Raw genomic sequence first — 14,545 nt, 5'->3', positions numbered from 1 at the left:
GGAGTGCAGTGGTGAGATCTTGGCTCACTGCAGCCTCCACCTCCCAGGTTCAAGCGATTCTCTGCTTCAGCCTCCCGAGTAACTGGGATTACAGGCGTGAGCCACCGCGCCCGGCTAATTTTTTTGTGTTTTTAAGTAGAGACGGCATTTCGCCATGTTGGCCAGGCTGATCTCGAACTCCTGATCTCAAGCGATTCGCCCGGCTTGACCTCCCAAAGTGCTGGGATTACAAGCGTGAGTCACCGCACCTGGCCTAAACTTGGTTTTAGCAAATGGCTCTGCCAAGTTCCACCTGCGTGATCTTGGCTAGGTCACTTCACCTCTCTGGACCTATCTGCAAAATGAGGCCAATAAATTGACCGTGCAGGTTTGGGAGGAAAGTTAAAAGAAGCAATGCATGTCTAAAGAAGGCGAGTCATAGCAACAGTACTCTACGGGGTCATAAGAATATCAGGAAAATGTGTTTATTGATCCTGACCAGTATCATTTACAGTCCTGCATGCTTTACACGGACTGAAGTATAAAGCGCTGTCGTTGATAATTATGATAAGTCATTTAACAATGACCCATCTAATGTTATTCTGCAGTACTTTAGGCCTGCAACCCTAGAAGCAGAGACCTGGACTAAGGCCCCTGTATCCAATCCCTTCCCTCTGGGCAGGCGGAGACGTGTTTGAAATAAAGTTTATTGAAGTTTCTGTCGATATTTACATATGATACACGGTAAATAACAGAGCCAGGCCCCCCACCCCACCCTGTCCCCACCCCCAATGCCCCCCTCCCCCCAGCCTCGTTAAAAATCGCTGCGTAAAGTCAGGTTAACTGCGGCGGGTCCCCCTCCCCCCTCCCCCCTCCGATGCAAACTAAAAGCCCCCGTCCCTCCCCTGCCCCCCTCCCCCCACCCCGGGGGCCATTCCGGTTCCGTGTACAGCACTGTGCTACCTCGCCCCTCTTTCCCTAATAAGGGGGGTGGGCGAGTTCCTGGTAACCTCCTCTCCCCCCAAAATCTGTCCAACGGGGCGGACCGGCCCTTGAAAGAGGCCAGAGTTGGGGTTCTGAGGGGGGAAGAGGGACGTCAATGAGGAGGAGAGCCAGAAAATGGAAGACTTAGAGGTTTTGGGGGGGTGTCGACCCCCGCTACTGCCCCTCCCTCCCTCGACGGGGCCTCGAGGGGGGAGAGGCGGGCACAGGTGTGGAGATGGCGTGTGGGAATTCCCTCCACCCTAGGGTCCCCATTCTGGCCGTCTGGTGTGCGCCTAGGGCGGGATGCACCCAGCGGCTTGGGACGAGCAGGTGGAAGGAGGAAAGGAGAGAAAGTTAAAGGAGGAGGAAGACGAAAAAGAAACCAAGAATAGCTGAGAAAGCAAGAAGATCCTTTAGACAAGAGCCCCCTAAAAGGCAGGTAACCTTCAGGAAGCAGAAAAGAGCCCAGCCGGTGAGAAAGAATGGGACCTTCCAGGGAAGTGGGGGAGATGGGGAGGGAAGGGCCAGGTTAACCGTACCCGTGGCTTCCAGCCCCCTTCCCTACGCCACCCCGGGGCTGCGGGTGGAGCCAGCCGGCCCTCCCACTGCATCGGAGGACCCAGCAGGTCAGGAGGTGAGATTAGGGAGGGAAAAAGGAAGCCCAGGGCAGAAGGGAGAAGAGGATGGTCGGCATTCCCAGCGGCCGCCCGAACCTGTTCTCCAGCCCAGAGCCCCTGCAGTGAGGTCGGAGGCTGGGGAGCTCCGGGGAGCTCCGGGGAGCTGGGCGCCTGCACTGCCGCGGGCTGCTCCCAGCGCACAGCTGGTGGAGAAAGAGCGAGGAGCTAATTTTCTTGGAGAGGAGGGGCCAGATGAAAGGGGCGGGGCAACGAAAGGGAGGAGTCATTTGTGAGGGAGAGGGACCAATGAAAAGGAGAGGTCGGGAAAAGGGGGCGCGGCCATTGAAATAAGGGAGGGTGTGGGCGGAGCCATTGGGGAGAGGGCGGGGCCTAAAGCTGGCGCAGCCTCCTCCGGGTGGGAGCGAGGAGTCCCGAGGACCGAAGGGGGCGCTGCATTGCAGGGAGACCTTCGAGGACGAGGAGGAAGAGGAGGCATGGGGCGCTCCGAGGGTCGGGCCTCAGCAGGGCGAGGTGGAGATGTGCAGGTGGTCCGGGTACTTGATGGCGGGAGGGTAGTTCTGCGTCATTTGGATGGACACGTCGCTGGAGATGTCGGAGGGGCTCCGACCGCGGCGCCACGCCTCGGGCTGCAGGAACTGGCCCGAGTAGTCGGAGCAGTCGCTGAGACGCGGGCGGTAGAAGGCCGGGTGTGGACGGTACATCTCCTCCTCCGCGTAGCGCTTGGTGAACAGGTACACGGACATCACGCCGGCCCCCTGCGGCAAGGCAAGGTCAGAGTCCCAGGGGCGCCCCCCTGCGCATCCCCGGACCCCGACTCATCCCCTCTCGCTCCAGGACTCAGAGTCCCCACCCCAAGCCCCTTCCTATCCCAGGACCCAGGATCAGGACTCCAACCCTCTCTTTCCCCAGGACCTCAGGAGTCCAAGCCCTCGGGTTGGCCCCTCCCTCAAGACCCAGGAGTCCCAGTCTCCAGACCCCTCCTCCCCCAGGATCCCAAAAGTTGGAGCTCTCAGACCCCTCTTCCTCCAGGACCCAAGGGTTAGACCCTCAGCTACCACCTCCCTCTGACGCCAGAGTCTGCATCTCCAGCCTCTCCTTCCTCCTGGACTCAGGAACCAGGCCCCCAAGACCTCTGTCCATTCAGAACTCTAGAGTCTAGGTCCCAGGGACATCACCTCTTTGAGTAGGAAGGAGGAAGCGGCGAAGGCAAAAGACCACCCGTAGCGATAATGGAAATACTGCTCAGAGCTGCTGGGCCTGTTCATGACCTCGTCGTTGATGCTGGAGATGTAAAGAACCAAGCCCACCACCAAGGAGAGGCCTAGGGGAGCAGAGGGGGTGCCCTCGTCCATTAGAAGTGGGCCCCTTTTCCCAGTCCCAGCCCCACCTCACTGTCTTCCCCTCCTCCCCATTCTGTCCTGGACTAACTTCGCGGAAGCCCCTTGTGTGCTGGGCCTTGGTTGGGTGCAGGGAGCCCAGAGATGAATCAACAACCACCTCCCGCTTTACCCCCCTAAATCTGCCATCCAGGAGCTCACAATGCAATTGGAGAAGGAAAATTGGAACACACTGATCAAGTCACATATAAGGTGATAGGTGCTCCAAGGAAGTGGCACGGAGCTCTGTGGGACTCTGGAAGGGGCGCCAAACCCGCCTGGCGCAGGGGCAAGAGAAATGAAGGAAAGATTCCTCTGTTCAAGTCTTATTTTCATTTTTCTTTTTTTTCCTGAAACGGAGTCTCACTCTGTGGCCCGGGCTGGAGTGCAGTGGCCCAATCTCGGCGCACTGCAGCCTTCAACCTCCCGGGTTCAAGTGATTCTCCTGCCTCAGCCTCCCAAGTAACTGGGATTACAGGTGCCCGCTACCATGCCCGACTAATTTTTTTTTTGTATTTTTAGTAGAGACGGGGTTTCACCATGTTGGCCAGGCTGGTCTCGAACTCCTGACCTCAGGTGATCCGCCCCCCTCGGCCTCCCAAACGCTAAGATTACAGGCGTGAGCCACCGTGCCTGGCCTGTTCAAGTCTTAAGGATGAGGCCCAGGGAAGAATAAGGGCATACTGGCAGAGCGCACAGCATGGGCAAAGGTTTGAGAAGGAGGGAAGATAGAGCTGGTCCACCCATGTAGCTGTAACATGAGCTGTAGCCACAAGAAATGAGGTTAGAGAAAGGGGAAGGTATAGCCATGGTGAGCCTCGAATGCCCGGCCCAGGAGCTGGGCATTGACACCAAGGGTACTAGGGAGCTACACAAAGTTTGTAGCAGAGGAAGGACAGGGCCAGATCCCAGTGTTAGAAGAACGCTTGGGGGCTGGTTGGTGCTGGGAACAGACTGGAGGGAGACATATTCCAGGGGGAAGAGGATGAGGCCTGAGCTGAGGCTGTGTGGATAATAATTGCAACAATAGCAATAATAATAGCAACGACTTATATAGGTCTTGGTCTGTGCCAGGCACTGTTCTCGGTGTTGAATATATATAAATTCATTCAAACTTCACAACACCTCTTTGAAGGAGGTACATTTTTAACACCATTTACAATTGAGGAAATACAGCATATGGACAGTGTGCAGAGGAGAGGTCCGATCTGAGAATTTCTAAGAGGCGATTATAATTTTCTCCAGATGAAATTTCCTCTAAACAGTAACCATGCCAAGAGTGGCTTAAGGAGGCTACAAAGTTCCCTGCCTTAAATGTATCTAACTAATCCCTATCAACCTCTTCCCCTAGAATCCTACAAATAAACATTCTGTGTGCAGCACACACAGAATAAGCCTAAATTCCTTCCATTGTCTACACCAGCGGTCGGCAAACCATGGTCCATGGACAAAACCCAGCTCACCCCCTCATTTTGTATGGCCCACCAGCTAAGAATGGCTTTCACATAAGTAAATGATGTTAAAAATCAAAACAAGACTGGTATTTTATGGCACATAAAAAGTATATGAATTTCATTTGGCAGTGCCTCAAAAAGTTAAAGATAGAATTATCATATGACCCAGCAATTCCACTCCTAGGTATGTACCCAGGAGAAGTGGAAACATATGTTCATACAAAAACTCATACACGGATGTTTGTAACAGTGTTATGCGTAATAGCCAAAAAGCGGAAACAGCCCAAATGCCCATCAGCTGATGAATGGATAAACAAAATGTGGTATATCCATATACAGGAATACTATTCAGCCAAAAAAGGGAACGATGTACTGATTCATGCTACCATAGGGATGAACCTAGAAAGCAAGCTAAGTAAAAGAAGCCAGATGCAAAATATCACATATTGTGTGATTCCATTTATATGCAATGTCCAGAATAGGCAAATCCACAGAGATGGAAAGTAGATTAGTGGTTGCCAGGGAATAGGATGGAGGGGGAAATTGTGTCTGGCTGCTAAGGTATGTGAGGTTTCTTTTGAGAATAATGAAAATGTTGTGAAATTAGCTCATGGAGATGGTTGCACAACCTTGTGAATGTACTAAAAATCACTGAATTATATGAAATTTATAGTATGTGAATTACATCTCAATTTTTTTGGGAGAAAGGGGGGGTTTGAAATGGAGTCTTGCTTTGTCACGCAGGCTGGAGTGCAGTGGTGTAATCTCAGCTCACTGCAACCTCCGCCTCCTGGACTCAAGCGATGTTCCTGCCTCAGTCTCCTGAGTAGCTGGAATTACAGACACCTGCCAACACGCCTGGCTAATTTTTGTATTTTTAGTAGAGACAGGGCTTCACAATGTTGACTAGGCTGGTCTCAAACTCCTGACCTCAAGTGATCTGCCCACCTTGGCCTCTCAAAGTGCTAGGATTACAGGTGTGAGCTACCATGCCCAGCCTTTTTTGTTTTGTTTTGTTTTGAAGACAGGGTCTTGCTTTGTTGCCCAGGCTGGAGAGCACTGGGGCAATCATGGCTCACTGCAGCCTTCACCTCCCAGGCTCAAGTGATCCTCCCACCTCAGCCTCCCTAGTAGCTGGGACCATAGGTGCACACCACCATGCCCGGCTAATTTTCTGTAGTTTTTGCAGAGACAGGGTTTTGCCGTGTTCCCCAGGCTGGTCTTGAACTCCTGATCTCAAGTGATCTGCCTACCTCATCTCCCAGAGTGCTGGGATTACAGGCGTGAGCCACTGTGCCTGGCCTCACATCTCACAAGGCTGAGCAGTTGCAAGAGAGACTGGGTGGCCAATAAAGCTGAAGATAATTATTATTTGGCTTTTTACAGAAAACTTCACTGACCTTTTAGACTACAGTACATAAACAATCTGGTATCTGCCCACACCATCTCTGATCAGTTTCTCTTTGTTTCTTCTTCTTAGACCACCAAAGTTTCTTTACTTTATTATTTTTTTCTTTTTGAGACAGGGTCTTGCTCTGTTGTCCAGGCAGGAGTGCATTGGTGCAATCATAGCTCACTGCAGCCTCCACATCCCTGGCTCAAGCAATCCTCACACCTTAGCCTCATGAGTAGCTGGAACAACAGGCATGCACCACCATGCCTGGCTAATTTTTGTATTTTTTTGTAGAGACAGGGTCTCACCATGTTGCCCAGGCTGGTCTCGAACTCCTGGGCTCAAGCAGTTCTTCCACCTTGGCCTCCCAAAGTGCTGGGATTACAAGCGTGAGCCACCACACTCAGCCTAGAACACCTAACTTTCTTTTTCTTCTTTGCACTCCTCAAGCTCACTTCTGCCTCAGGGCCTTTGGTCTTGCTGTTCCTTCTACCCCCAATGCTCTTCCCACAGATTTCCCCATGTCTGTCTCTGTCACTTAGATCTATCTTCACTTGTTGCCTCTTTAGAAAGACCTTCTATAGGCTGGGCGCAGTGGCTTACGCCTGTAATCCCAGCACTTTGGGAGGCCCAGGCAAAAGGATGACTTGAGGCCAGGGGTTTGAGACCAGCCTGGCCACCATGGTGAAACCTCGTCTCTACTAAAAATACAAAAATTAGCTGGGTGTGATGGCAGACACCTGTAATCCCAGCTGCTGGGGAGGCTGAGGCAGGAGGATTGCTTGAACCTGGGAAGCAGAGGTTGCAGTGAGTCAAGATCGTGCCACTGCACTCCAGCCTGGGCAACAAGAGCAAAACTCCGTCAAGGAAGGAAGGAAGGAAGGAAGGAGGGAGGGAAGGAGGGAAGGGAGGAAGGAAGGAAGGAAGGAAGGAAGGAAGGAAGGAAGGAAGGAAGGAAGGAAGGAAGGAAGGAAGGAAAGAAGGAGGGAAGGAGGGAGGAAGGGGAGGGAGGGAGGGGAAGGGTCTTTTATGATCTCCTTGTTGAAAAAAGTATATTTCCCTCACTCAAAATTTGAGAAATGCAAATGAAAAATATGACGAGCTACCACTTCTCATCAACCAGGTAGTCAGAAGTTTAAAAGCTTCACAGCTCACTCTTTTGGGGAGGCTGAGAGAATGGACGTTCTTCTGCATTGCTGGTGGGAATGCCAAACGGTGCCACCAGGTGAAAGGGGATTTAGTAGCATCTAACAAAATCACACACGGAGGCCAGGCGCGGTGGCTCACGCCTGTAATCGCAGCACTTTGGGAGGCCGAGGTGGGCAGATCGTGAGGTCGGGAGATCGAGATCGTCCTGGCTAACACGGTGAAACCCTGTCTCTACTCCAATTTTCTCTAAAAATACAGAAAATTAGCCGGGCGAGGTGGTGGGTGCCTGTGGTCCCAGCTACTCGGGAAGCTGAGGCAGGAGAATGGCGTGAACCTGGGAGGTGGAGCTTGCCGTGAGCTGAGATTGTACTACTGCACTCTGGCCTGGGAGAGAGCGAGACTCCGTCTCAAAAAAAAAGAAAAAGAAAAAGAAAAAGAATGGAGGCTGGGCACAGTGGCTCACACCTGGAATCTCAGCACTTTGGGAGGCCGAGGTGGGCAAATCACTTGAGGTCAGGAGCTCGAGACTAGCCTGGACAACATAGTGAGACCCCATCTCTACTAAAAATAAATAATTAGTTCCTGTTGTCTTAGCTACTTGGGAGGTTCAGGAAGGAGGATCCCTTCAGCCTAGGAGTTCAAGGCTGCAGTGAGCTATGATTGCACCACTGCACTCCAGCCTGGGTGACAGAGCGAGACTGTCTCAAAAAACTAAATTAAGTTAGGCCGGGCACGGTGGCTCACGCCTATAATCTCAGCATTTTGGGAGGCCAAGGTGGGCGGATCACTTCAGGTCAGGAGTTTGAGACCAGGCTGGCCAACATGGTGAAACCTGGTCTCTACTAAAAATACAAAAATTAGCCAGGCGTGGTGGTGGATGCCTGTAATCCCAGCTACTCAGGAGGCTGAGGCACAAGAATTGCTTGAACCCGGGAAGCGGAGCTTGCAGTGAGCCGAGATCACACCACCGCACTCCAGCCTGGGTGACAGAGTGAGACTGTCTCCAAAAAAAAAAAAAAAAAAAAAAAACAAAAACAACTAAATTACAAACAAAATAAGATAAAATACATGAGTCCACACTGATATATTTAAAATAAGAAAAAAGAGAAAGTTCTTTTCAGTAGCACACCAATTTATCCATGTAGGTGGAATAACAGAGTTAGAAGAAAACACCATTCTGCAATCCTAGTAGTAATGTCAGATTCAGGCAAGAGTCACAAGAGGATGCTCCATCGCTGGATGACAGAAACTCCCCACAGATCTATTAATTATTACAGAGAGAAAAAGCTTCCTTTATGCTGAAAGCACCTGGCAGATACCGCCTTAACCAAGCGATCGAAGTTAACATCACCAGCAACAGGGCAGACCGACACCATGAGCCTCCGGAGAAGAGAGCTGAGCAAGCCACTACCTCCTTTATGTCGTGTTCCTGCTGAGAATGTGTAACCTGAATCCACTCATGAGGACAGTGGGACACTCTACAGCCCAACTGGCTGCACTCTTCAGAAACGTCAACATGAAAGATTGAAAAAGAGAAAAAAAAAAGGCAGCAGAGCTCCATAAAAAATGAAAGGTTCACATGGTATCCTCCACGTACTAAAAAAAAAAAAAGAAAGGAGACGAAAGAGACACTAGGGAAATGCAAAGAGTGATCTTAGATTGGATCCTGAATCAGGAAAAAGTGACAGTAAAAAAGATAGCATTAGGCCGGGCGTGGTGGTTCACGCCTATAATCCCAGCACTTTGGGAGGCCAAGGTGGGTGGATCACTTGAGGTCAGGAGTTCGAGATCAGCCTGGCCAACAGGGTGAAACCCTGTCTCTACTAAAAGTACAAAAATTAGCCAGGTGTGATGGCGCATGCCTGTAGTCCCAGCTACTTGAGAGACTGAGGCAGGAGAATCGCTTGAACCCAGGAGGTGGAGGTTGCAATGAGTCAAGATTGCACACTGCAGTCCAGCCTGGGTGACAGAGCAAGACTGTCTCAAAAACAAAACAAAATAAAACAAAAACCAAAAAGGCCGGGCGCGGTGGCTCACACATGTAATCCCAGCACTTTGGGAGGCCAAGGCAGATGGATCACCTGAGGTCAGGAGTTTGAGACCAGCCTGACCAACATGGTGAAATCCCGTCTCTACTAAAGATACAAAAAAATTAGCTGGGCGTGGTGGTGGTGGGTGCCTGTAATCCCGGCTACTCGGGAGGCTGAAGCAGGAGAATCACTTGAACCCAGGAGGTGCCGAGGTTGCAGTGAGCCAAGATTGTGCCATTGCACTCCAGTCTGGATGACAAGAGTGAAACTCCAATTCAAAAAAAAAAAAAAAGACAATATTGGAGGGTGGGGGCGGTGGCTCACGCCTATAATCCCAGCATTTTGGGAGGCCGAGGTGAGTGGACCGCTTGAGCTCAGGAGTTTGAGACAAGCCTGACCCACATGGTGAAACCCTGTCTCTACTAAAAACACAAAAATTAGCCAGGCTTGGTGGCATGAGCCTGTAGTTCCAGCCATTCAGGAGGCTGAGGCAGAAGGCAGAGGTTGCAGTGAACCAAGATTGAGCCACTGCACTCCAGCCTGGGTGACAAAGCAAGACTGTCTCAAAAAAAAAAAAAAAAAAAAATTTCGCATCGGTGAAATTTAAATATAGGACTAGGTATTAGCTATAGTATTTTATAGACCTTAAACTTCCTGAATTTGATTATTGTACTGTGGTTAGGTAAGAGAATGCCCTTGTTCTTAGGGAATACTTGCTGAACTAGTGAAGTGTTTGCAACTTATATTCAAGTGGTTGCATCAATGTGTGTATATATATATTTTTTGTGCACACATATGTATATATTTGTGTGTATATATATAACATGTGTATACATACGTATATATGTATATGTAATATGTGTATACATATATGTGTATATAGATCATATATATATATGGAGCGAGAGACAGACAGAAAGGCACACGTGGTAAAATGTTGAAAAACTGGGCCAGGTGAAGGATATGAGAGTTCATTGTATTATTTTTGCAAGCATCCTGCAGTGTTAAAATTTTTCCAAAATAAAAAGTTTAAAATATGAGTATCCCAAACCAGAGATTTTTTTTTTTCAAAATGCTAAAGTATTACCTGCACACTAGCATTTCATTTCGTTATTTATTTATTGAGATGGGGTCTCGCTGTATGGCCCAGGCTAGAGTGCAATGGCATGATCATGGCTCACTGCAGCCTCAAACTCCTGGGCTCAAGCGATCCTCCTGCCTCAGCCTCTGGAGTAGCTGGGACAACAGGTATGCACCACCACACCTGGCTAACTTTTTTGTTTTGTTTTGCTTTTTTTGTTTTTGGAAAGACAGGGTCTCAATATGTTGACCAGCCTGGTCTCAAACTCTTAGGCTCAAGCAATCCTCTCGCCTCGGAATCCCAAAGTGCTAGGATTACAGGCGTGAGCCACTGTGCCTGGCCTTGCTTTTTCATTGTAAAAAGAAAAACCTACCTTTTCCACTGGGAGCTCTGATGGACACCACCTTTACCAAGGGTTCGAGCTGGTACCACTCATAGTGGGACAACCTGACATTATTTGCTCCCTGGAGTAATGGGATACAAAGTACATGGCGGCACCTCTGGCTTTTCTTGCCCATGATGTTTAACGTGAATGTTATTGAGCCTCTAGTCTATACAGAACTTCCAGGTTACAGAAAATACAAGGAAAGAGGAACAAATGAAATGTTACGAAGAAGAACCAAATAAATTCAAGATGCGGCTGGGAGCAGTGGCTGACGACTGTCATCCCAGCACTTTGGGAGTCCGAGGCGGGTGAATCACCTGAGGTCGGGACTTTAAGACCAGCCTGACTAACATGGAGAAACCCCACCTCTACTAAAAATACAAAATTAGCTGGGCATGGTGGTGCAGGCCTGTAATCCCAGCTACTCGGGAGGCTGAGGCACAAGAATTGCTTGAACCCAGGAGGCGGAGCTTGCAGTGAGCTGAGATCCGGCCACTGCACTCCAGCCTGGGTGACAGAGCAAGACTCCATCTCAAAAAAAAAATAATAATAATAATAATAAATAAATAAATAAATATAAAAATAAAAATGAATTAAACAATAAATCCAAGATGCAGGACATTCACCAGGATACCCTGTCCCTCAGTCTTCAGAAAAACGAAGACATGGACCAAGCTAATGACACTCAAACCAGCGATCAACTCAAAAAATATCTCAAAAAGAGAGACAATCAGACATTCCGTGTCTCCTGATGTAATAGACACAACAGGATGTGAATAGCACCACCTATCTGTAAAGTGTTCTTGCCAAAAAAAAAAAAAATCAAACCTGCATCCATCTAAGCTTCCTTTAGATCTTGGCTTACAAGAAAATACAGGAATCGGCCAGTGCATTGGCTCACACCTGTAATCTCAGCACTTTGGGAGGCTGAGGCGGGCAGATCACCTGAGGAGTTTGAGACCAGCCTGTCCAAAACATGATGAACCCCCCTCTCTATTAAAAATACAAAAATTAGTTAGGTGTGGTGCTGGGCACCTATAGTCCCAGCTACTCGGGAGGCTAAGGCAGGAGAATTGCATGAACCTGGGAGGCAGAGGTTGCAGTGAGCTGAGACCTCACCACTGCACTCCAGCCTGGCAACAGAGTGACAGTCCATCTCAAAAAAAAAAAAAAAAAATTAGCCAGGCGTGGGGGTGGGCACCTGTAATCCCAGCTACTCAGGAGGCTGAGGCTGGAGAATCACTTGAACCTGGGAGGTAGAGGTTACAGTGAGCCAAGGTTGCGCCACTGCACTCCAGCCTGGGTGACAGAGTGAGACTGTCTCAAAAAAAGAAAAGGCCGGGCTCAGTGACTCACGCCTGTAATCCCAGCACTTTGGGAGGCTGAGGTGGGTGGATCACCTGAGGTCAGGAGTTTGAGATCAGCCTGGCCAACATGGTGAAACCCCGTCCCTACTAAAAATACAAAAATTAGCCGGGTGTGATGGCAGGTGCCTGTAATCCCAGCTACTCGGGAGGCTGAGGCCAGAGAATCGCTTTAACCTGGGAGGTGGAGGTTGCAGTGATCCGAGATTGCACCATTGCATTTCAGCCTGGGCGACAAGATCGGAACTCTGTCTCAAAAAAAAAAAAAAAAAAAAAAGAGAGAGAGAGAGAGAAAAAAAATAAAACACTGGAAGAGATGAACATATTAAACCACAACAGAGGATTCCACTGGAAAGCTCTGCAATGTGGGAATTCCATACAACAAAAATTCAAATTTCTCAAAAAAATAAATGGCGAGAAAAAAATAGGAGAGGGACCGTTTTCGGTTGAAAGAGGCTTCAGAGATCTATCAACTCAATGTATATGTGGAACTTGGATCTGATTTGCAACAAATGAACTATGAAAAGGCATTTATGAGGCCAGTGGGGAAGAGTGAGCATTAACTAGATATAATAGGAAGTGAATATTCTTATTTGCTTCGGCTTGATCATGGCATTGTGGTTATAGTAAATAAAAGACTACTTATAACTCAGAGATATACTGAAATGTCTGTGAATAAAATGATGTCTGAGACTGGCTTTAAAATAATGTAGTGAATTGCAGAAGAGGACATGGCAATATGACTAAAAACAGATTTGCCATATGTTGGTAATTGTTGAAACTGAGTACAGGATCCATGAATTTCATTATACTATTCTTTCTCTATTTTATTTCAATTTTTATTTATTTATTTTTTTCAGACAGGGTCTTATTCTGTTGCCCAGGCTGGAGTGCAGTGGCACCATCACAGCTCAGCGTAGCCTCCATCTCCAGGGTTCAAAGCGATTCTTCCACCTCAGCCTCCAGAGGAGCTAATACTACAGGCTCGAGCCACTGTGCTTGGCTTTTTTTTTGTATTTTAATAATGAGAAATATTTACAAAGTCAGTGTTGGCCGGGCGCGGTGGCTTACACCTGTAATCCCAGCACTTCGGGAGTCCCAGGCGGGCGGAACAGGAGGTCAGGAGATCCAGACCATCCTGCCTAACACGGTGAAACCCCGTCTCTACTAAAAATACAAAAAAAAAAAAAAAATTAGCCGGCCGTAGTGGCGGGCGCCTGTAGTCCCAGCTATTCAGGAGGCTGAGGCAGGAGAATGGCGTGAACCCGGGAGGCGGAGCTTGCAGTGAGCCGAGGTCGGGCCACTGCACTCCAGCCTGGGCGACAGAGCGAGACTCCGTCTCAAAAAAAAAAAAAGTCAGTGTTGTAAAAACAAATAGTAGTGGAATTAGGTTTTGTTTCGTTTTGTTTTGTTTTTGACAGTTTTACTCTGTCACCTAGGCTGGATGCAGTGGTGCGATCATAGCTGACTTGCAACCTCCGCCTCCCGAGTTCAAGCCATTCTCCTGCCTCAGTTTCCTGAGTAGCCGGGATTACAGGCACCCACCACCACGCCCAGCTAACTTTTTTGTATTTTAATAGAGACAGGGTTTCACCACGTTGGTCAGACTGGTTTCAAACACCTGACCTCAAATGATCCGCCCAGCTCGGCCTCCCAAAGTGCTGGGATTATAGGCATGAGCCACTGCGCCCAGCCAAAAAAGAGACTTATTAACTAAATGTCACGCATGGACCTAGATTGAATCCTGGTTCTGGGGAAACAGTTATAAAAGACATTCTTGAACTAGCCAGACAGTTTAAAAATGTATTAAATTATATTATGGAATTATAAAATTTCTAGGTCTGATAATGTTGTTGTAGTTATGTAGAAGAATGTCATTATTCTTCTGTTTATTTAGAGACAAGATCTGGCTCTGTTGCCCAGGCTGGAGTGTAGTGGCATGATCTCAGCTTATGGCAACCTCCGCCTCCTGGGCTCAAGCCATCCTCCCAGCTCACCCTCCCGAGTAGCTGGGACTGCAGGCGCATGCCCCATGCCCGGCTGACTTTTATATTTTTTGGAGAGATGGGATTTTGCCACGTCACCCAGGCTGGTTTTGAACTCCTGAGCTCAAGGATCTGCCCACCTCGGCCTCCCAAAGTGAGGCCACACCACCCGACCCTTATGCTTAAAGGACGCATACTAACACTTAATTTTAGAGATGAACTATCAACATGTCTGCAATTTACTTTCAAATGCTAAAGCCAAAAAAATCTGTGTGTGGTGTGTTTAAAAAGTGAGGTGGTGCCGGGCACAGTGGCTCATACCTGTAATCCCAGCACTTTGGGAGGCTGAGGAGGGAAGATCACCTGAGGTCAGGAGTTCAAGACCAGCCTGGTCAACACGGTGAAACCCCATCTCTACTAAAAATACAAAAATTGGCCGGGTGTGGTGGCTCAGGCCTGTAATCCCAGCACTTTGGGAGGCCTAGGTAGGCAGATCACGAGGTCAGGAGTTCGAGACCATCCTGGCTAACACAATGAAACCCCATCTCTACTAAAAATACAAAAAATTAGTGGGGCATGGTGGCGGGCACCTGTAATCCTAGCTACTCGGGAGGCTGAGGTAGGAAATATCTTGTGCACCTTGGAGGCGGAGGTTGCAGTGAGTTGAGATTGAGCCACTGCACTCCAGTCTGGACAACAGAGTGAGACTCCGTCTCAAAAAAAAAAA

At 48.8% G+C, this 14,545-nt stretch overlaps 1 protein-coding gene across 2 annotated transcripts in view; it reads right to left on the bottom strand.

The window, feature by feature from the left end:
• Positions 1–670: 670 nt before the first annotated feature.
• Positions 671–14,545, bottom strand: part of CACNG7 (calcium voltage-gated channel auxiliary subunit gamma 7) — a 29,512-nt gene continuing 15,637 nt past the window's right edge. The window contains exons 4-5 of one of the 2 annotated variants that reach the window (XM_025368541.1): positions 2,777–2,922; positions 671–2,356 (exon numbers count right to left, since the gene is read on the bottom strand). In XM_025368541.1, the coding sequence (XP_025224326.1) occupies positions 2,099–2,356; positions 2,777–2,922 (404 nt within the window). In that variant the 3' untranslated portion in view covers positions 671–2,098. The remainder of the gene's footprint in view (positions 2,357–2,776; positions 2,923–14,545) is intronic. The other variant, XM_025368542.1, reaches the window with a different exon arrangement.

Source organism: Theropithecus gelada, chromosome 19 (genome assembly GCF_003255815.1).
Source record: "Theropithecus gelada isolate Dixy chromosome 19, Tgel_1.0, whole genome shotgun sequence".
Lineage (NCBI taxonomy): Eukaryota > Metazoa > Chordata > Mammalia > Primates > Cercopithecidae > Theropithecus > Theropithecus gelada.
This window is presented reverse-complemented; position numbering and strand designations above follow the sequence as displayed.